We start from the raw sequence: 23,635 nt of genomic DNA, 5'->3' as shown, positions 1-23,635 counted from the left end.
TCAAGTCTTTGCATTTAGAGGGAAAAATAATTATTTTAACTGACACGTATTAAAATTTGTAATTTTTTTAACTCCAAACATTCCCTTTTTTTAAATTTTCAAAACATAAGCTTAGGGTTGGAGTCATCACTAATGACAGCCTGAGATTTAAATTACCCTGGGCTGAAAGCAGAGAGCTTAACCCATAACGTTTTATTTTCTTATGGAGGGAGGAACGACAGCTCAGTGCAAGAAAGGCCCAGCCTGGGTTTAAAGCCGGGATCCTCACACTCTTCAGGCAAATGTGCTGCAAGCTGATGGATAAATTAGCAGATAATCCTGCCCGCTCTTATTTTGAAGGATTAATCACTGTTAACCAGTTAGGCTCTTATTTCCCTACCATTTGGCTCGCTGGTCTGTTTTGATACCATGGCAGCCTCAGACCCCATCGTCTGCAGCTGCTGATGGTAGCAGATCTGCTCTGAGACACCCTAACCAGAACCCGCAGCAGGTCCAGAGCTGGTTCCTGTGTCGCTACACCGAGCAGAACACGGAGTACCAGCTGCAGTCCAAGTCGGTGGAATTGGAGTTCGTCCACAGGAAGAGAGACTTAGAGAGCGGTGGCTTCATTGCTCAGTTATACCTCACAAAGAACTTGGCAAAAACAAACAAAAAATAATGATACTGGGAAATATTGTTCTAATTTAACTAATTTAACTAAGGATATTTACTCTCCAAATGGACTGTTTCAAGTTCTGTCCCTTTGAGTTCACCAAATATACCATGACTGGTGAGGCGGGGTTGTAGTCATCCTTAATCAGCTTTATTTATTTGTTCAGTCTCTTTAATCAGTTCTTCAGGTTTCATTTCTTTTTGGTCTCTTTGCATGTTGGGTCGCTATCATTTAACACTAAACCACATCACATTGATCTGATGGTTAGGGCTGACCCAGGCGTGGCCTGTATAACTTTATTATTATCATTACTATTATTATTATTATTATTCCCAGCATTTCAGACACTCTACTGCTTTCTCAGCAGAAATAGACAGATGCAGAGTAAACGCATGAAGGAGGAGTCTCCCGTTCCTCCCCCCAATCACATTAACTTCTCCACACTTCATATTTCAGTCGCACTGTATGAAAGTACAGTTTGGCAATATTGAGAGCCTGAGGTCTTATTTTTTAATCCTCCATTATCAGTTATGTGTTTGTTTTGCAGTTTAATTTCCCCTCCGACAGGTTTTTAATACAGCTAATACTTTCGGTCCTCTGCAGCTGTCACTTTCATGCTGTTAATGGAGCGGTCTGAAAAATGAGTCTGGATGTTAATTTCACTAATGCAGAGACAGTGGACGGCCTCCATTGCACAGCGTCTTCATAAAGAAGGAATTATTTTTTATTAAAGCCACCGCACCTTGGTCACACTCTCCTCTCGATCACAGATGAATCAAAGCCATGTGACAGAATTAGATTTCAACTCTGCCAAATGAAAAGCATCACAACTTGGAGAGGGTAGAGGAAAACGATTTTCTCCACAAACGGAGGATGGGGGTCCTTTTTATTTTTAATGGAGGAAAAAAACTGACTTAATCCCCAGATATCTGGAACATTTAAATCTTAAATTACTGATAGAAAAGAGAGCAATGGTCAAGCTTTTAGGATGCAGGTGGGCAACATCTCAGGTCTGGGCTGACTTAAAGAAGGGCCACACAATAGACGTATAGACAAACAGTGAAAAAAATCCATTAAAAAAAAAAATCAATTAATGTTGGGAGCATAACAGCTTAGTTGGATTAGATTTTGAACAATCAAGATTTTGGTTCTTTCTTTTGAAGAACCAAAAATCTTCTATTAAAAAATTGTTGATTTTTCTAAGTCAGTCTGGTGTACGATCCACCTGAACTACAGTCACACGAAAGAAAACCGCGGCATGATCGCAGCACGACCAGAATATTTGGTGTTGTGTACAATGAACTTGTAATGCCGTTGCCTTTAAAGTTGTTTAAGACGACAACTTAAAATTGACTTTGACATGTCAAGATGGTGATAAAACAGCAATAAGACAGAGTCAGTCTGCTAGTAGTCTGCAACTGAATGGAGTGAAGTTGGCAGCTACATGCATAATAATGTGGTGATTAACTATGATAAATCCATGAAAATCACAAATCTGCCAATTCAGATGAGCTAATGACTGCTCTCAGTGTCCAGCCAGAACATCAGACTGGAAACTGCTGCTGCAGGACCAACATTTCACTGCAAAACAAAAAACAAACAGGCACTCACCACCCATCTTGTTATATACAGGAACCAGAATAACCAGAATACAAGCTGTTGGCAGCCAGCTAAGTTGAGTCCCCTATTGCAAAGAAATACTAGATCAATATTTCATTGATCGTTTTGAGTGTTGACTAATTTGTATTGCATTTACTATACATGAGATTTATGTCTAGCATGGATGCTTTTACTTGCTCCTTCTTACACGTTCTCATTAACGTCTGGTCACATTTTGTTTTTCATATTTGAACTTGGACTTGGCAGAAAATTTACGTTTATTTAACCTGGAGCCACAGAATTTGAACATTTATGTTGTCATATTGTATTTTATATTGTTCTAACTGCTCTATTTGTGTTTCTTATACCTATAAAACTCTTTGCAGCAGACACCATCAGCCCAGCACAATTTTCACTTTCATGATGACGTTCTTGTTTTGATTCAGTAATTAAACGCAACTTTCATATTTCCATTATATTATAAAGGCTGTACTGTCACTTTCACTAGTTTGCAGCCACAATCCAAGGCAAAGAGTCAAACATACTTTTATGATTAAAAATACCACAACATATAAATGTATGACTGCTCAGTCACTTTTAGGTTAAATTAAATCAGTTTTAGTACTTCGGAGTTTGAGAATTGTTTAGTTTGTGACTCCTACTTTAATAATACATAAGAACACAAAAACAAATCCCATCACTGGTTTGTTGTCTATCAAAGAGCTCGATGGCTGCTGGATTGCAGAGAAATGGAGCAGAAATAACAGAGGAGCTTGATGACAGATTTACAGTTTGTTGTGTCGAGTCTGAAGTGTCGGATCAATTCAAGACGTCTGACAGTTAATCCGACCTGATTACACACAACGAGCAGATGTGAGCAGCCAGGAGACGAATTATCTGGGAACATCTGAACACAACGTTTTCCTGAACTCAATCACTGCCAACGGTGGTGGAAGCAGGAAGATGAAGGTGGAGCGAGCGAATGGGAACAATATGGACAGAAATACAGACAAGGCCGTGAAGGGGAGACAAAAGCACTGACAGAAAAATTACTACCAGTTATGTAACCTCAAATATTATGATTACATACATGTCTTGAAAATTGAGTTTGCATAGATTAGAAGAGTTTTTCTTCCAAGTAAAAGTGGAACGAATGGATTTAAATCCCTAACTGTAAATGTTTATGCTTTCAAAACACTTTTTTAATGAAAATATGATTTAGATATTATGATTTCGTAAAGTAACCATTTACATGAGTACTGATTTATCCCATCACTCCTGGTAGAACAATGTCAGCAACAAAAACAGGGACCGATTAGCATTAGCAGCTAACGTTACTTCTGTTTGGTTCCCACCTGCTTCTCTGTGCTCACATCAACTGTACTTACATTCATTCAAAGTCACAATAAAGGTGTTCTTATTTACAGAATTTCTTGATTGTACTAGCTGTATAGGCATGGGTAATGTAATGGCCTTTACATTTAAGTCACTGAAGCAAAATCATCCGTTATGCTTCCTTGGCTGTATTCACGTGTTAAAAAGTTAAAAAGAAAAAAAAAAAAAAAAAAAAAAAAAAAAAAAAAAAAACACTTCTAGAAAAAGTCATGTGAGGCTAATGCTTCCTGTTAACAGGTACAAGTTACGTTCACACCTATACCAGACTGTTTTTTTTGGGCTGTCCGTAAGTCAAAATTCAAGGCTAGCATTTCCAAAATTTGATTTAACATCTTGACATTTAAACTTATGCAGAAACAAGGAGACATTTTGGGATATTTAACCAATTTATTTATTTTTTAAATAATACCTCAAAACAAAATAATAGCTCAAAATTTCAACTTACCTCTAGTTGGCTCCGGAAACAAGTATCCATAAATACTGATAGTTATTATTTTTCCATCTTTGCCCAAAGCATTGTTTATTTAGTATGCAGTCTATTAGAAATGGTCATAATTAATATGGAAATTGATAGACTTTTGTTGAGGATTTACATTTTAAAGTTGCCAGTTTTCTGTAACATTTGCCTGATTTATGCATCTTTCATTCTTGTACCTTTTCTGCATGAGGAAAAAAAAAAAGTCTTGTGAGACATATCGTTTACTATTTTTTTTTCTACTACTTCTCTAAAGGGGCAGTCACTGCTCGACACAAGCAGCTGAAATCACTTTACAAAATGATACCTGCGAATACTGGCATGACATGCACTGTCAAAATCACTCATCCTCTTTTTCTCCATCCCTCCCTTTATCTACATATGGGGCCATTTCCATATAATCCGATTACACTTTTTGTGTTGTGTATTTCTGTGATGAGTGTCAGACCTCATCCTCTGAGGTGACGTTTCAAACTGATCAATCTGATTAGTAATACCATCTGAACCTGCCCACGGGGCTGAAAACACCACAAAGGCTCACTGTCTGTCCATCTATGTTTCTTTAGTCCTAGAAATTAAAATATTTTTAAGGTGCAGCAGATTTTTATCACTGATATTGTACATCTCACCCAGCTCAGCTCGTTTCAGGTCAATTACAAGATTTTCTTATTATATCAAGATCCGTCTCACCTCAGTGGGTTCACAACTTTCTCTGGAGAATACCAGTCTGAGTGGCCAAGAAGCATGACCATGCCAACTATCCATTCACAACACACATACACACATACACACACACACACACACACACACACAAAACACCAAACAAACAAAAAAAATCCAATATCTACTCATATAGCAGACTGTTGCAAACTTGCCAATAATCCTTAAAACAAATTTCAATATTTGACTTTTTAAAATAAAAAAAAAAATAAAAAAAAAAAAAAAAAAAAAAAAAATCACCAGATCCATCATCAGTTTTACTAAAAATATGGGAGTACATACCAAGCTCTCAAACAATCACCATTCAGCTTTCCCTTCCAAGCCGGGACCCAACTGCCATGTGCTGACAAAAGCAGACCATGTGAGCGACCCTAAGCTGACAAAGACGACTCCAAGCATCTGTAAAGAGTTTTACCACAAGGGGCACTTTATAGCACAACTGCTCATTTTATCCCAACTACACCCATAATCTCACATAGTCCCATTCATCCTAAACACCAGGTGGAGAATAATACAAATGGAGAGCCCATATAAATATTGTTTCGTAAAATCACAGTGATCTTCAACCACCAAGTGAACGTTTGGGTGAAATGTAAAGAAACTTCCCAAAACCGTTACCAAGTTTTCAGGTTTAAGAAATTGGAACAAACTGACACACAGACGTGCAGAAAAAGAAAAAAAAGATGGTCAGTCACTTCCATCAGTGTCTATGGCCTCACATCTGTGGTCAGACTGTGGGCTGACTGCTTGTCAAAACACACACACACACACACACACACACACACACACACACACACACACACACACACACACACACACACACACACACACACACACACACACACACACACACACACACACACACACACACACCCCCCAAGGCCAGCGCTTTATCTTTGTGACACATTCATAAACCATGACACACACACACAGCGACAATCACACACACTCGGCAGGGTGGGGTGTGTGTGAAGGTGGGAGAGGGTGTGTGTTTCACACTGTAACCAAACTTTTATGGGAGTGCGTTACACTTGTACCATACTGTATAATATTACAGCTTTACTACTCTGAAATAAATCTGATGTAACGTTAAAAACAAGTGAATGAAGTATCCACGCCTCCCCGGTGATAACTTTTCACTGCTCGGCTTAAATAAATTTTAACAGCAGCCTTCAGATGCCAAGAGAGGCCGTGGTATTTGCACCACATCTTTCCTGCGGTACGGTTTCCACTCCACAGCCAGCAGAAATACATTCCTGTACATTATTAATATTTTAACTACCTGTAATACAATAATATCCTCATACACCAGCTGGGTCCCTCACTGTGTAACACAGCAGGGACACAATCGTCTGAGACAATCAGCGTGTTCGGAGTGGCGGCTCGGAGCATTTATCTCCCCATAAGTTCAATCTGTTGTGAGGAGAAATGTGATCTGACCCAAATGACCTCCAGGCTCGGGTATTAGATTAGCCAGGGAGGCTGACGTTTCAGATAACCGAATCAAAACTGGGCTAATGATGCCGAGAGGTGAGGGTCAGCCTGACCTTTGACCTCTGACCTTGATCACCGCTGCTGTGGACCCCTCAAAATGGTAAGAGAGGACAGAAATCCCTTCATACTCCGTGTTGTCCTGACCTTCCCTCCTCATAAACAAACCCATATAAATATTTTATAATAATAATGCAAGATCAGCTGCATAATGTATAAAACCACTTATTTAATTTTACTGAATGACTTTGACTGGGAGCAATCAGCAGGGCAAAACTGCCCAGCGGTGAAAGTGGTTCAGTGTGTGAGGAATGGAGGGTGTTGGGGCTGCGTCCACCAACAACCTTTGACCTCCCTGGGGTCATCCCCTTCATCAAAGTCCATGGGTGCGCTTATTTCTCAGTTAGTAGAGGCAGACTTCCCTCTAGTGTAGAAACAAATGACTGTTCCACACCAATATGACCATGTTTGAAGGTTATCCACCACTGAACGACAGTGCAAAACCAAGAGAGACACCCACAGGATCTCAACACACTTAGCTGTTGATGTAAAACTATCAAATCCATGTTTTTATATAATTATAAAATGGTATTTCAGAATTAACCCAAGATTACTGCAGGTGGGGCATTCTATATTTGTGCTTTATGACAAACTAACTAGCTTACTATAATGGCAGTGTATGTATCAAGGTTATAGTTAACTAAAACTAAAAACTAGGTGTGGAAAAAAAAGTTTTACTTAACTAAAACAAAATTAAAAAAAAAAAAAAAATAGACTTTTGAAAAAATTAGAGCTGCAAAAAATAAATAAATATTATCATCATTATCATTATTATCATTATTATTATTAATAATAATAATAATAATAATAATAATAATAATAATAATAATAATAATAATAATAACAGCTTTCCTGATGAGGCATTAAAGTATGCGTTTTCTGAGACTACAAAACTTTGAATCAGCTGCTTTTAGCAAGTTTTATGGGGTTCTCTGTACTGATTTTCCTAAATCTTGCTGCAGAGTCTGGAAACTAACAAACCAAACTAAATTCATAACAAAAAGTCAAAAAGACACGCTTTGAAGGACGGCCTCTGCGTCAAAGATTTGGCAGTGGGACTGAAGTTGTTTGTGAGATCATCTAGACTGCAGTCATTCAGGAAATAGCCAGGGCCCATAGTGCTGCTTTACACAGCACAACACAGTGAAATGCAGGAAATCTTGTATTACAATAACAACAAATTACCTTACTCTAATTGTTTAGATTCTTGGGCATGTTTTCCCACCAAATGCCATGCCATCAGAGATTTAATGAACTAAATTCAAGTGAGTGTGTGTGAGAGAGAGAGGGGAGGAAGAGGAGGCTGTGGATCCTAATGACATCCCCTGACACTGCAACGGACATAATTACAGGTGTGTGTGTGGTGTGTGTGTGTGGTGTGTGTGGTGTGTGTGTGTGTGTGGCTGTGGCACTGAGCAACAAATGTTCTCACCTGCACATCCTGGTGTGTGTGCACACTGGTGTTTGTGTGTGCAAGTGTGTGACAGCAGACTGATGTGATGAGTCTATCGCCGTGGAAACAGCCTGCAGCCAAGTGATTTTGCTGCTGTAGACATCTCTGTCTTCTCCCCTTTGTCTCGTCCACTTTCTCTTTTTTCCCCTTCACTCGTTTCATTTGCTTGACATTTTCTCAACTCACATTTTCACCTAGCAAATCCAAAACATGACGAAAACCTCGAGTTCCCACAACCTCAAAAGACTATTTCTGTCTATACAAAACAAAAAAAACCCCTCTATAATAAAAAAATAAAACCCACAAAATCATCTTACTAAGTATCTGAAGTAAAATGTAATATTGCACATAGGAATGTACACAATTTTTCCTGACATGAGCTAAACAATTACAGTACCACTGTGCTCACCATAAAGCTCCACGTAAAGCTGTAAGACTGAACATAAAAACACTGCACATTAAGTCAGTATGTGTTAGTGTAAGTGTAGTCTGCATGTGCATGAACAGCTCTGATGCTTGATGGGACAAGCCTAAATTATATCCTAATTACATTTTCAGTCTACCTTAAACTGTTTTTTCCCCTCTCTGGGCTCTGTATGATGTCACACAGAGCGGATATTCACTGAATGGTCACCTTGGGGACACAGCTCAATTGCAAATATGTAAAATATGCTGGAGCTAAAACCAATAACTTAAACAGAAGATGAATTAAAGGGCTGCACTGAGTTCTACTATAAGATGGATAAAGGAATAATGCAAACTACTCTGATAGAGTCAAAGTATAAAAACATAGAGATGGAAATAAGGGTCACAGAGGGAAAACAGCGGCACAGCTCCATCGAGTTAGTGTATTTTTTACAAAAGTTTTGTGAAGCTGCACAGAGCACACGAGGAAAACAGGAAGTCAGGAACAGAAATGACAGACCCTAGGGCTGCTCAATTAATCGAATTTTGATCTAGATTACGATCTGGGCTTTCAACGATCATTAAAAATGACTGAACCGATTATTAGCACCTCCCTCGTGCTTTACTCTCGCGCTGCTCCGTGTGGCAAATCGAGCGCACCTTAGGGGTGGGCGATATAAACGATATAAGATAGAAACGATATAAATTTGGCCAACGATAGAGATTTTGACTATACCGCTCTATCGCGATAGCGCATGTTGATGATGTCATCAAGTTGCGCCTGTTTCGGTCGAAAGCATCGCAGCAGCTACAACCATTATCATCTGCAAATTATGCCGGGCGACAGTCATAGCAAAGAGATGAAGCACTTTTGAAATATGGGGAAAGCCAAAAACTGCGCTTCCTCCACTTCCGTAATATTGATTCATTAATGTTGAATTCTGTCGCAGCTGTTCTATTCCTATGTTGTTGCAGTATATTAATAACTAACCTTGTATTGTGGATGAATAATCTCAGTTGTTCTCCTGACTGAAGTTTGGCCCGTGTATAACATCCTGCTATGCGATTGCATTTGTCCATACAGAATCCCTCACGTTAACTTTTATTGAGTGGAAAAAAAGTTGGTGTTCATCCTCCAGCTTCACTGTGCTAATGTTATGCTAACATAGCTGTGTCGCTAGCAATCACGTAGCACAACATTATATACCAGGTAGTCCAACTTCAGTAACCCTGCAAACGCCACTGCTGTTTAGTTTTCTGTCTTCATTTATGTTGGAAGTGGTAGCAGAGCTGTACGTTTTAATTAGTGTCAAAAATCTCTCAGTCAGAACATGGTATGTCTTGTTTAGGTGGAAACTAGCGAGCTAACTTCCTGTTAACTTGTAACTCCGTTAAATTTAATAAATTCTGTTTTCATGGATGCCTGGATGTTAAACTTAATTGTTACATCTGGTAAAGCAGCAACACTGATGATTTTATTAAAGATGAAAGAATTTAGACCGTTTTTAACTCTCAGTATTCGTTTGACTTTGGGACCTGAAGCGTAAGGAGTTTGGGACCCAGATTACTCCGCGAAGCTCCTCACTACGGCAGCCGTAATGCTCTGACAATCCATCAAGCAGTGCGGCTTACCAAAGTTGTACTAAAACATTTTTAACAGATTTCTGCACGCCCAAATCGGTTCGAGGTCAGTAAGCACAACCAGAATTCATACATAAGGCACACTCTCGATTTTTGAGAAAAATTAAAGGATTTTAAGTGTGCCTTATAGTGTGGAAAATACGTTATACAGAAGAAAAGAATATATCGCGATATATATCGTTACCGCACATGCGTCAAATTATATCGCGATATGGATTTTAGGCCATATCGCCCAGCCCTAGCGCACCTCTCTGCGTTTCGAACACGCATCACAACAATTAAGAGGACCCGAGGGAAGCTCGGAAAGCTCGGAAAGCTAAGCAGAAGTTATTTGGAGAGGAGAGGACAATGGCTGCTGAAGAAAGAATGCCGTTGGTTGAAAAGAGGTAAAATGACTTCAGTGGTGTGGAAACATTATGGTTTCGCGGAGTCAGACGTGGATCAAGTAGACATAGTGTGTAAACTTTGCTACGGTGTCGTAGCTGCACCACAGAGCAACACTACAAACTTATTCAACCATTTGAAGACCGCTCACAAAGTGACATACGATCAAACAATGAAGGAACATAGAGAAAAACTCTTGACAACACCTGCTTCATCCTCACAGACCTCCATTCACGCTACCCTGTACAACGCGACTAAATATCCCACCAGCTCCCAGAGACACAAGGAGATAACAAACGCGGTAACGTTTTCACTCGCCAAAGACCACTGCTCAATTAACACAGTGAACAACCAGTATTATGCAGTATTTTGAAGTTTACTAAACATAGATGTTTACATTTTTCATTTATTTTTTATATTGCAAACATTTGCACTGTTATCTGTATTTGCACACTATTTTATATTATTTTTTGACATCTTTAAAGCCATTATTCAATACATTGTTAAATAAATAGCGTCAAATAATCGAGATCTCAATTTCAGTGAAAACAATCGTGATTATCATTTTTGCCATAATCGAGCAGCCCTAACAGACCCCATGCAGACAAAACGTTCCACTCTGTGCAGACTCACAATTTGTCAATTCTTGAGGTAAAACCCATTTGCCAACTTTTAACATGAAGCAACAGAAATCATACACACATCATTCGTATGAACCCATTCAAATTTTAACTGCAATTTTGGTACATGGTAATATTAAATACTATGTGGAAATCTAAGTAGTGAGTTCATATACATGGAAAATCTTTATATGAGAGGTTTCCAAATGGAGAGTGCTTTCATTCATAAAAATGTTAAAAAGTTCAATTATAAAAAACCACAAAAGAAACAAAGAGGCAAAAGTTCTTCCTCCATAGAAGAATAATTTTGAGGCTGCTGTGTGTTTGAGGTGTCTGCTAACAGATTTAATCCTGCAGAGACCGAATGAAAAGAGAAAAAAACCCCAAAAAAACACAGCTGTCAATAAGAGAAAAACGAGCTGAGAGAAATGATAAATTGTCAGACACATCTGTGATATTGACTGGTCTGAGAGAAGGATGGAGGATGGAGGGAAGAGGAAAAAAGGTGGTGCAGACAGTGAGACAGCGTTAGGCACTGGTTTTTTTTTTTTTCTTTATTACAGAAATGAATGTCTTTGAAATATTTAGACAAATGAGTCAATCCTGCTTTATTGTTCTGTGATTCTGGATGCAAAAACCGCTGATGTGTAGGAAGAAAAATAGAAAAGCAGTGCTTTAAATGTGTTTATCTTAGAGTGGAGATTCGTTCTATGTATGTGTCTGTCACAGTTAAACATTCAGGAAAATGTGGCAAGGATAAATGGACTGGAAAGTGTGTGCATGTGTGTTTTTCTACCTGTACTGCAGGCGTGAGTCGTTTCCTGGGGAGAAGTGCTTCTCACCTTACTGTGTGTGTGTGTGTGTGTGTGTGTGTGTGTGTGTGTGTGTGTGTGTGTGTGTGTGTGTGTGTGTGTGTGTGTGTGTGTGTGTGTGTGTGTGTGTGTGTGTGTGTACGCTACACTAAACTGCTTTTAACACCATGCAGGTCACAGTACACGGGTATTACACGCAGACATGCGTGCACACAAACACTAATGCTCATCCTCCACTCAGAGTCAGCAGAGCAAAACACCTGAATTCAGCTGCAGATAAATAATAAATGACTTCTTCATGTTTTTTTGGAATCAAACCATATGAGACTTCACAGGTCACGGAGGGGAAAAATGAGCCCTTAATTTTAATCCTCAAACACTGGAGAGGTTCACGAGGAACAGAAGAAAGTCTGAAGAGGTTAAAGCTACAGCATCGTATGAAATGTGTTTCAGCTTGTGATCATGGGACAAAGCAGGGATGCTTCAAGAGACTTGAATTTCCTTTTCAAATATTGCGCGGGTATTTGCTGAAATTTTAATCTGCACACACAAGATTCATATTAGATTGCAGAGTGTGGTCACTGTTCTTTCTTTCCTTGGAGGTCAGCATCCACACGGCAACTCGTTGGCTGATTATGGCTGACTTCCCATCACAGAGAGATAGCCAGGCTGCTGTTTTTTAGGACAGTTTTCAGAGTTTTGCTCAGAAAGCAGCTGGACTTTCTAGACAAAACCATCACTGCCTTCTAAACTACGACTGCAGCAATATGCTAGCGACCCAAGCAATCAGCAACTTTTAACAACTGGAATAAACGGTAGATGCACTTGGTCTTATACAATCCTGTTCTACTCTGAGCACTCATGCCAATGAATGAAATGGAGAGCATAGTGGTGTTCAGTATCATGCCCAAGGATACTTTGGCATGCAGAGATTGAACCACCAACCTTCCAGCTACTAGATGACCCTCCTCTTCCTTCCTGAGCCCAATACAGTCTCATGACCAGTGGTTGGTAGATGATTGCAGACCGGTCGTACCTGTGCAACTGGATCCTGATCCACTTTATCCCACATTGCCACTACACATGACTGCAAAACCTCAATAGGTAGCTCAGCAGTATTAACTTTCCTTCTTTCTTTTTCTCTCATCTATATCATTTGACTAAGAATTACACTTTGGATCTCTGCGTTTAAATAAATGAATGGCCTGGTCTTCACAATTCACAAAGAAAAGCAACAATAATAGATTTGGCAGCTTCCCCTCTATTTATATACAGTGTTCCCTCGTTTATCGTGGGTGTTACATTCTAAAAGCAACCCACGATAGGTGAAATTAGCGAAGTAGCGAACTTTATTTTTTACAATTATTATAGATGTTTTAAGGCTGTAAAACCCCTCACCACAGACTTTATACACTTTTCTCAGACAGGCATCGACATTTTCACACGTTTCTCTCTTGTTTAAACACTCTCAAAGTTCAAACCTTCGTAGAAAAATAAGTTCAGGATTATAGAATGAAACCAAAGATCAATCCCTGTTTTCAGGTCCAGAACATGGGAATAGAGCAGCTGTGAGAGAATTCAGCATTAATGAATCAATGGTACGGAAGTGGAGGAAGCAAGAAGAATAAGTTGTGGAAAGTTAGACTTATCTGACTGTTTGGTTTCACTTAATGCGCCTTATAATCCTTTGACATTGACAATGTTTTTGTTGTCTTCTGCTAGCGAAGATTTATGTAAATTTGACAAGCTGAATGAATTCTGTACTGTACAGGAGACATGGCACAAGATTGATTGAAAATGGTCTACAGCCGATCAGGACGCAGAACACAATGTGCTGTTAAAAAAACAAAACAAAAACCGCCAAATTCCACCCCCCAAAAAATCCGCGAAACAACGAGGCCTCGAAAAGTGAACTGCGATATAGCGAGGGACCACTGTACCCTGTGTGTACCCACTTAAATAGAAGCAGTAAGCTATTATTAAAATCATTAACTTCTACAGTTACAAAGCCCATCGCATCAAAAATTGGAAACCTGGCTCACTCCCATAAGAAACCATAAGAAAAATTAGCTTAACCAACTAAAATTTCTGGTTCCAGCTAGCAATGAAAGCATTCAAAGCATTTATTTTTACATGTTTACAGTCAGTCTAAGGCAACTTGAGTGTGTGAATGACCAATTCAAACCACGACCAACCAAGTTGCAGCTCTACAGTTTCTATCATTTACTCTTGAGATGGGTAAAAACACAAAGAATAACAAAAAAGTGTGAGTACTTTAATCCTTTTTTTCCCTTCTTAGAAAGAAATTTGTGCTCCTACCTGCTGTGATGTCATCATCAGTGACGTCCATTTCCTCCTCAGGAGCCTTGGTTTCTACTGGCTGAGCCTCTGGTGGCGGCGGGGCTGGAGGGGGAGTGTCTGTGGTTGTTCCAGCTGAGGAGAAAAAGACAAAGTGGTTCAGTCCAGAGTCCGTCCAACGAGCACAACCCAGGTTACTATTATAGATGCAATTTACACGTCTCCCGTGAACGCATCATAGCAATTATAAAGTTACTGATTCGAAAAGAGAGCCACTGTCACAATGAACTCACTGAATCTGTGTGCATTATTATTTAGTGACTAAAAACAATTTAAATGAGATTTAGTACGTTAAAACTACTGTGCCCCTACCCACTTCATTACAGCGAGGTAGTAGAAACTATTCTGATAGATTTAGACAGCAATACTTAACTTGTGTTAGATTTAGGCACTAAAACGTATTCTATTTGATTTAAGCAATAAAGAGAGCATAGATAGATTTACGCAGTAAAAAATAAGCCATTAGATTTTTAGGTTTATTTGTTTTCAGGGACCAAAGTACATTAATAACATAAAAGGAAACAATGCTAATTTAGCTATCAGCTAGCCTCCACCTGCAGTACCTGGGCAGGTAAAACAAGCAAACAAACAAACAAACAAACAAACATGCAGTTAGTTAATTTAACCATTAAAAACTACTCTACAGGATTCAGAAAAAAATGTTTCTATTAGATTTAGGCAGTAAAAAGTACCCCAGTAGAATGTAGTTTACTGCTCAAATCTTTTAGATTAAGCCAATAAGATAAATTTGTCAATAAAATTTACTGTGATAGATTTAAGTAATAAAAACTACTCTGATAGATTTACACAGAAAAACTACGCAATTAGATTAACACAGTAAAAACTATGCCGATAGATTTGAGCAGTAAACCAAACCCTATTAGATGTAGTCAATAATAACTACACCACTAGATTTAATCAATAAAAACTACTTTGACAGAAAGTTTATGGTTTGGTAAAAATAAAACAACGGACGCACTACAGACAAGCAACAAACCAGGTGAATTAAGTTAGTTTCATGTCTGTGAACGTGACCAAACAGGTTATTTGTGACCATTTCACATTGTGCCATGAGATCAGGCTCACTGATGTCACCGACCATCAGCGTAATGGGTTTGAATGTCTGTGTGTCAGGATGCTTTTCACCCTGAGTTTCTGTTCTGGTCCTCATTATTGTTATTATCAGGTTAACTGCTCTGGTTAAGCAGCAAATAAAGGCTTATTGGACGTCCTCGTATAAGCAGAATGAATGGAAACGCACGGACACACACGGACACACACACGGACACACTTGTATTTAGTGTTTTCATTTAGCTCTTATCTCTCTGTTGGCAATTAAGAGTGGCTTTTCATTAGCAGCCGGCACTAATGAATGACACTGTGCTAATGAATGAAGCGGCTTAAGGTAACAGAGTCGGCACAGGGCTAATCTCTGGGAAAACAGCCTGCTTAATGAATTACAGAGACTCAACCACAAAAACGCTTATCAAAAACAAAGTAAGCAAAAACTAAGAAATATATTCCTTTTCTTTTTTTAAAGAAAAAAATGTAATTAACAAAAACAAAAGAAATGGCACAGTTTCATAAGGCTTCTTCAGTACACCAATAAAATAAACTGTAATTACACTGTGTGTAATTACATTGATTAATCCGGGTTAACATGTGCTTCATGTTCCAATTAACCTGCTCACACACAGCTGACAGCTCGACATAATGACTTCGTATCTCACACACACACACGGTGACAGAAGGCCAATACACAGCTCGGCAGTTGATTACCTGTCTCTGACATTCAAGTGATAAAAACTTAATTGGATTTAATTAAAACATAAGTGATGTTTTACTGTGAATGAACAAAAGGCCTGTGGAGAGCGAAAAAAACAACAAAAAAAACAAAACACCCTCGCTTCAGTTTCTATTTGCATGTTTCCCTCTCTGAGCAGGCGGTTTCACACCACAGATAATGGTGGTTACATCCATCTTTTATATACAGACTGTGATCCTCGAGGCTGCTGCCTGGCCTGAAGGTGGCCCAGTTCTCGTGTTCTGCATCTCCAGCACACACATCGTGCACACCAGCTGGGCTATAACCTCCAACTTAACTGTCCTAGTTGGAAGAATGACGATGAGAGATACAAGAGCTGAGGGAGAAGAAGAAAGAAGGAGGAGGAGGAGGAGGAGGAGGAGGAGGAGGAGGAGGAGGAGGAGGAGGAGAGGGAAGTGGAGGAGGGGTGGAGAAGGAGGGGAGGAGAAAGAGGCGTTCTGCCCTGCTCCAAGGTCAAGCTTGTCATGTCAGCCATGACACATTGCTCCCAGCATGCCTTGTTAACCTCCAGGACCTCCTCCTCCTTGTACTCCTTCTCTTCATTTCTTCTGACTGTTGCTCCCTGTATTCCTGTTTGAGACCCACACTTCCTGTTCTTCAAAGCACAGCAGGGCCTCCTGTTTCTCAACCTCTACAGCTCTTTCACTATAGTTTTAAATCATTTTGAGAAGAGATTCATCTAAAGGAGGACTCACATAAGGATGACTGGAATATTTTTACTTCAGATTCTGTCTTATATAAGATGATGCAAGGGAGTTTCATCTTCAGCCTCTATTGTTATACTGTAGTCCTGATATTTTAACTTTGCACTACAATGTTTCTGCTTGCATGATTCAGTGTTTTATACATAAGAAGAAGAAGAAGAAGAAGAGAGGAAAAAAGGTTTATGAAGAGATGAAGAGAAATTGAATGGATGATTGAGGCACTAAAATCTACTCCAGTAAATTTAGGAACTACTATGTCAGATTTAGTCAATAAAGACTACTCCGTTAGATTAAGGGACTGAAAACTACTCTTAGACTTAGGAAGTAAAGAGTAATCTGTTAGATTTGGGAAGTAAAGACTACTCCGTTAGATTAAGGGACTAAAAACCACTCACAAAGCTGCTACTTGGTTAGATTTAGGCAATATTACTGACCATCTTTAGGGACTAAAAATTAGTGAATTACATGTAAGAGATGATCATGGTTTTGGTTAAATTCTTAGACACTTTCATGCTCTTGAACATGAAGAAACAGGGTTTTCAGTGTGACTATTTTACATTTACAAAAAAGCTGGGAAAATGTGTAGGAAAGGATGAAGGGAAAAGGGGAAGAAGCAAGAAAGAGCGGGGAGAAGGAGACTTTGAACAGCAGGTTGATTGGAGTTTTAAAAAAAACATAAGTAAGAATCTGGATGTTTGAGGCAGACTGTGAAGCAACAACGGAGAAGAGCAAGAGAGAAAAGGGGGAAACGAAGTGCTCTTCAGCGATCAAAGAAACAGCTGCTTCACACATCCACCATTTGACCCTGAAAATTGCATGTGATCATGCGACAAGGAACAAAGCTCGGGGACTTTGGTTGATGAAGTGTGTGTGAATATGAGAGCTGTGTGTGTGTGTGTGTGTGTGTGTGTGTGTGTGTGTGTGTGTGTGTGTGTGTGTGTGTGTGTGTGTGTGTGTGTGTGTGTGTGTGTGTGTGTGTGTGTCTGTGTGTGTGTGCCTCACAGCTCCTGTAGATATGAAAGACCGGTTTTCGTTTTATGTTTTGTTTTGGGGGGGGTTTTAAAAATTGTTAACAGCAGCTTTGCCACTCATGGCTTTCCAGCTATGACCAGACCTCCCGTCTGCAGGTAAACAGCTCCATGCAGCCACTTTCTGATGATAAAACTACTTCCCAAAACAATGTGCGGCTCCACACCATCACAGCAGCGATGATGGAGACTCTGTGGACAGTTCATTTTTTCCTCTGAGTGGAGGTTAACAGCCCCTGTTTTCTTTGTGTTAAAGCCTTTTAAACACTTCCAGGAGAGCTGAAAGGTCAGGCACAGCTGCTGCTGTTTGTGTGTGTGTTGTCAAGTTGGCTCCCTGCTGCGACAGAGGGACTCGGCTCAGTGACATTTCCTTTGCACTTAAACCCAACAGATAAATACAGGCGACTCTCTACCACACTGGTCAGATAGCACAGGTCTCACTAAAGGTCTCATCCCACCCTCATGGACTCTGACAGTTTGGTCAGAAACATGCACACCAGTAACCTACTGAGGTCATTTCCATGGTAGGGGTGGTCATAGCCATTCAAATAGCAATAACATGGACAGTAGCTGACAATATCAGCTTCCAAAATAGTATGATTTTCGTCCCGAGCAACAGTAAACGACTTATGGTCATTTAAAGAACGCTTATCACAGGGTCGATAAACAAACAAACAAAAAAAATTTGTTAAGAACCATTTTCAAATCACATGAAAAACATTATATGATAAACAAGTCATGCTTTAAATGGATCTGAAATCCATTTGGTTAATATTATAGCAGTGCTATGTGAAGTGGCCTTCCTTCCTTGCGGGATTGTTGTTTGCTGTCACTTTATGAAAAACACTCAGACCCAAATTTCTGAGATGTGTTCTGCTGAAGGTGCGGGTCAGCATCTTTACTTCTGTTACTCATCAACAGTAGAAAATCATTAAGTTAATCAATGGGTTTTGAGCAGAGAAAGAAGTTTTGGTTTTAAGTTGCGGTAATTACTGCAAACCAAAGACTGATCCAAGAAGAGCCTCAGGGTTCAGACGACGTCTTCAGAGGATTCAAACACGTCTCCGACTGTCCCCTGAAGATCCAGGATTTCCAGGACCAGCAGGAGTCATCTTTCTGCCTTTTCCAGTCCTGCTATGCAGCACACAGCTCAAATTCAATGACCCTTTAACCTCCTTTTCCACCCGCCTCCATCCTCCCTCATCCCTGGAGGTCACCAGTCCATCACTCCCCCCCACATCGGCACCACCCCCGCCTGCGGTACTGCTGTGGTAACACAACACTGACCGGTGCCCGTTTCCACGGCAACTGTTCCCCCGAGAAACCCTTAGCATCCTCAGCAACCACAGGGCGACTCCTGAACACACACACACACAGCATTTTAGAGCGCCATTTCTAGTAAAGGAAGGTGGAGATTCACCTTTCTTCCCATCAGCAGGTCTAACTATAGACAGAGAGGGAGACCAGGGAATAGACAGAGTCAGAGACAGTGTGGCAAAGCGAGAGAGATGGAGGTAAAGAGAGATGGCACTGACAGCTGCAGAAAGAAATGACCAATCAGAGCGGTTCGTGCGCAGCTACTGTGAGATATTCGTTAAAAATTTAGATGAGCTGGACAACGCTATACTCGGCTTTAAAAGTCATCTTAACATATTAACAAGACTACAAAAAAAAAAAAAAAAGAAACTGAGGTTGGTCCTTGGTTCAGCCTCCAAGTTCATTTTGTCTGAAACGAGCTATTTTAGCTTCCTTATAGTTCTGTATGACATTACAGAGAGCCAAGAGTGAAGGAGACAGAATACCTTTATTTCCCTTTTTTGTTTTCAGAAATTCTGCTAGGAAACTGCTGTGGATATTTTTTTGTAGTAGTTTAGTAGTAAAATTGGTAGTAGTACAAATTTTTTAGTAGTAGTAGCGGTAACCAATACTGATACAAATACCTTTAACTTATAAAAGGCAGCTTATAAAAGGGACAACATCATATCATGATTGATTTGCTTAGCACACAAAGTTGTGGTACTTACGGGAGCTGACTGTGTCGACATACTGGGGCAAGTATGGAGCCCACAGGTCAATGGTTTCTTTGCGTCCTGACTGGCCGATCCTCCTCAGTTCAGCCAAGAGAAGAGCCTGGGCTGCTTCTCGTACCTGAAACCACAAACACACTAAATCACTGTGAATTAAAAGCAATATCACATGTTATTATTTACTGTATTTTCCGCACTATAAAGGTGCACTTAAAATCCTTTAATTTTCTCAAAAATCGACAGTGCGCCTTATAATCCGGTGCGCCTCATGTATGAATTCTGGTTGTGCTTACTGACCTCGAACAGATTTTATGTGGTACACGGTAGAGCAGGGCGATATGGCCAAAAATATTTATCACGATATATATTTGAAAATTTGCGATAACGATATAACTGACGATATAATTGATGAGAGACAAAATACAACTCCACAACTTTACTAGTGTAAAAAAAACCCCCATTCATTTATTTCTACTTAAACAAGCAGCTGTTTTTTTATGTGCATTAAAGCTATATAAAAATTTAACAGTGCAAATGCAGATTCCTTGCTGAAAGTTTAACCAAAAGGCATTTCCAGTAGAAATGGGCTGACATATCCTGAGCATAACCATGTATAATATCCACTGAAGTTAAAAAGAGGTGTTTTGCAACATTAAACTGCAGTGTGCCAAATAAAAAGGTCAAATATGTATTTTTCGGACCATAAGGTGCACGGGATTATAAGGCACATTGCGAAACAAAGCAGTCAGATGAATCAAACTTTATTCAACTCATTCTTCTTGCTTCCTCCACTTCTGTACCATTGATTCATTAATACTGTATTCTATCACAGCTGCTCTATTCCCATGTTGTTGCAGTATGTTAATGACAAACCTCGTATTGTGGATGGATTATCTCAATTGTTCTCCTGACTGAAGTTTGGTCCGTTTACAGCATCCTGCCATGCGATTGCATTTGTCTCTAACCATCAGGAACCTTCACGTTAACTTTTATCGAGTGGAAAAGTGTTAGAGTTCATCCTCCAGCTTCACTGTTTATGTTATGCTAACATAGCTGTGTCGCTAGCGATCACGTAGCACATCATTATATACCAGCTAGCCCAACTTCAGTAACCCTACAAACGTCACTGCTGTTTAGTTTCCAGTCTTCATTTATGTTAGACGTGATAGCAGAGCTGTACGTTTGAATTTTTTCAGAAATCTCTCAATCAGAACATGCTATATTATGCTTAGGTAACTAGCGAAACTAGCGAGCTAACTTCCGCTAACTTCTAACTCCGTTAAATGTAGTAAATTCTGTTTTCATTGATGTCTGGATGTTAAACTTCATAGTTAAACGAGGTAAAGCAGCAATGCTGATCGTTTTATTAAAGATGAAAGAATTTAGACAGTTTTTAACTCTCAATGATGCTGTAGTGTTCGTTTGACTTTGGGACTGAAGGTAACGGAGTTTAGGACCCAGATTACTCCCAGATTTACGAGCACCTTAGTCCGACAAATACGGCAATAACGACGGCCCGCTTGCATGTTCTACAAAAAAAAAAAAAAAAAAAGTGCTTTGTTGTGTATCTGACGGACAAACACCAAACCAGTTCCACATCACTGAAGTTGCACCATTTTTACAAACCAATTCTGGTTCATTCTTATGGGCTCAAAATGTGGTCATAAATATTTTGTACTTGTAAATCAGTTTTGTACTTGTAAATCAGGATTTGTATGTGTAAAAAGAATTTGTGTGTGCGTAAAAAAGATTTGTGTGTGGACTTAGCCAAAAAAAAAAAAACACCTGCAAGTTACAAGTACGAATTTTGACCCTATTTTTCTTCCTTTCATCTGATTGGTCAATGTCATGTCAATCACAAATGTAACAATCCAATCAGAGAACAGATGGGTTTGGCTGTCGGAGGGGCGCTTTTTTGAACAGCAGGTTCTTGAAGGGAATAAATGCCCTTTTACATGCCGACCCAGCGTTTTCCTTCATCACCACGAAGGAAAACAGTCTGTGGTCGTCCGAGTTTGGTGATTTTTGTGTCACAGGTTTACGTGCTTAATACAGGGACTTCCACAGCCTTTTCAACAGCGCTGCAGACCGGGGGGGCAGGTGCATCTAGTACAGGTAGAGCTGCTGCAAAAACCCACAGAGCTCAGCAGCCAGCTCAACAAATTCTGGATCCTTGGCTTTTAGTTAGCAGTTAGCATTAGCAGCACATGCTGCGTCCGATGTGAAAGGACCTTTATGCTGCGCACTGTGACTCACAGCAATGGTCCCGGGTCAGCCCTGACTTTGTGTTAAACTAATCCTAAAGTAATAATGGTATTTCTAACCACTGATATACCACAACTTTATCCTTTCAACAGCTGCTGAAAGTTAGGGGACCTAGCTTCTATCGGACATTTATGTAGAGATCCTCCAGCTTCAAACTGTATTACTCTTCAAGGACCTGCAGTTCAAAAAAGCGCCCCTCCGACAGCCAAACACAAATTCTTTTTACACATACAAATCCTGATTTACAAGTACAAAACTGATTTACAAGTACAGAATATTTATGACCACATTTTGAGCCCATACATTCTCTGTTGCCACCATGCTTTTTCAGCCATGTGCGTATGAAAACAAAGGCACTGCGCATGCGCGTTTTACCCATATTCTATCGCGATATTTCATTTTCTTGTCGTTGCCTAACATTGTACCGGTATTACCGTGAACGATATAATATGGCCCAGCCCTAGTACACGGCGCTCAAAAATCTGTCAAAAAAATGTTTTAGTACGACTTTGGTAAGCTACGAAGCCGCACCGCTTGATGGATTGTCGGAGCATTAGGGCTACCGTAGTCAGGAGCCTCGCAAAGTAATCTGGGTCCAAAACTCCGTCCGTTTCAGGTCCCAAAGTCAAACTAACGCTGCAGCATCACTGAGAGTTAAAAACTGTCTAAATTCTTTCATCTTTAATAAAATGATCAGCGTTGCTGTTATACCAGGTGTAACAATGAACTTTAACATCCAGGCATCCATGAAAACAGAATTTATTAAATTTAACAGAGTTAGAAGTTAGCAGGAAGTTAGCTTGCTAGTTTCCACCTAAACATGATATAGCATGTTCTGACTGAGAGATTTCTGAAAAAATTAAAACATACAGCTCTGCTATCACTTCCAACATAAATGAAGACAGAAAACTAAACAGCAGTGACGTTTGTAGGGTTACTGAAGTTGGACCAGCTGGTATATAATGATGTGCTACATGATCGCTAGCGACACAGCTATGTTAGCATAACATAAACAGTGAAGCTGGAGGATGAACACTAACTTTTTTCTGCTCTATAAAAGTTAACGTGATGGTTCCCGATGGTTAGGGACAAATGCATTCGCATGGCAGGATGCTGTAAACGGACCAAACTTCAGTCAGGAGAACAACTGAGATACTCCATCCACAATACGAGGTTAGTCATTAATATACTGCAACAACATGGGAATAGAGCAGCTGCCAGAGAATTCAACATTAATGAATCAATGGTACAGAAGTGGAGGAAGCAAGAAGAATGAGTTGAGTAAAGTTTGAGTTATCTGACTGTTTTGTTTCGCTTAATGCGCCCATGCAAATTAATACTGATCTCTTAAGAAGAAAAAAAAAAAAAAGATTCCTTCTGTCATTATATCTAATACACTCTTAGTGAGAAAGCAGAAACAGAGTCAAAGTGTAGCCAGTGACCTCAATGTGGACGAAATGGGCATTTTAACCACCACATCAGACCTGCTGCTTTGTACCAGAGTTACACAATACTTTTTACCAGATCCTGATTTCTGTGTGGATGAACTGTTGCATAAATTAATATAATTAATGACATAAGAACATTTTAAAATATAGGTATGACAAACACAAATAGAGCCATTAAAAGTAAAGATTCACAGATGACCAACTCCACTCCATTGAAAGTTTAAAGTGGTCCAAATGGCACCAACCCCAGGATGTGTAGGGATGCCTGTCAAT

General features: G+C 39.6%; 1 protein-coding gene across 2 annotated transcripts in view; it reads right to left on the bottom strand.

The window, feature by feature from the left end:
- Positions 1-23,635, bottom strand: part of LOC116311395 (WD repeat-containing protein 7) — a 110,820-nt gene that overhangs the window by 44,347 nt on the left and 42,838 nt on the right. For both annotated transcript variants that reach the window (XM_031728497.2, XM_039614833.1), the window contains exons 21-22: positions 19,647-19,770; positions 14,027-14,140 (exon numbers count right to left, since the gene is read on the bottom strand). In XM_031728497.2, coding sequence (XP_031584357.1) covers positions 14,027-14,140; positions 19,647-19,770 — 238 coding nt within the window. The remainder of the gene's footprint in view (positions 1-14,026; positions 14,141-19,646; positions 19,771-23,635) is intronic.

This window comes from Oreochromis aureus, linkage group 7 (genome assembly GCF_013358895.1).
Source record: "Oreochromis aureus strain Israel breed Guangdong linkage group 7, ZZ_aureus, whole genome shotgun sequence".
Lineage (NCBI taxonomy): Eukaryota > Metazoa > Chordata > Actinopteri > Cichliformes > Cichlidae > Oreochromis > Oreochromis aureus.
This window is presented reverse-complemented; position numbering and strand designations above follow the sequence as displayed.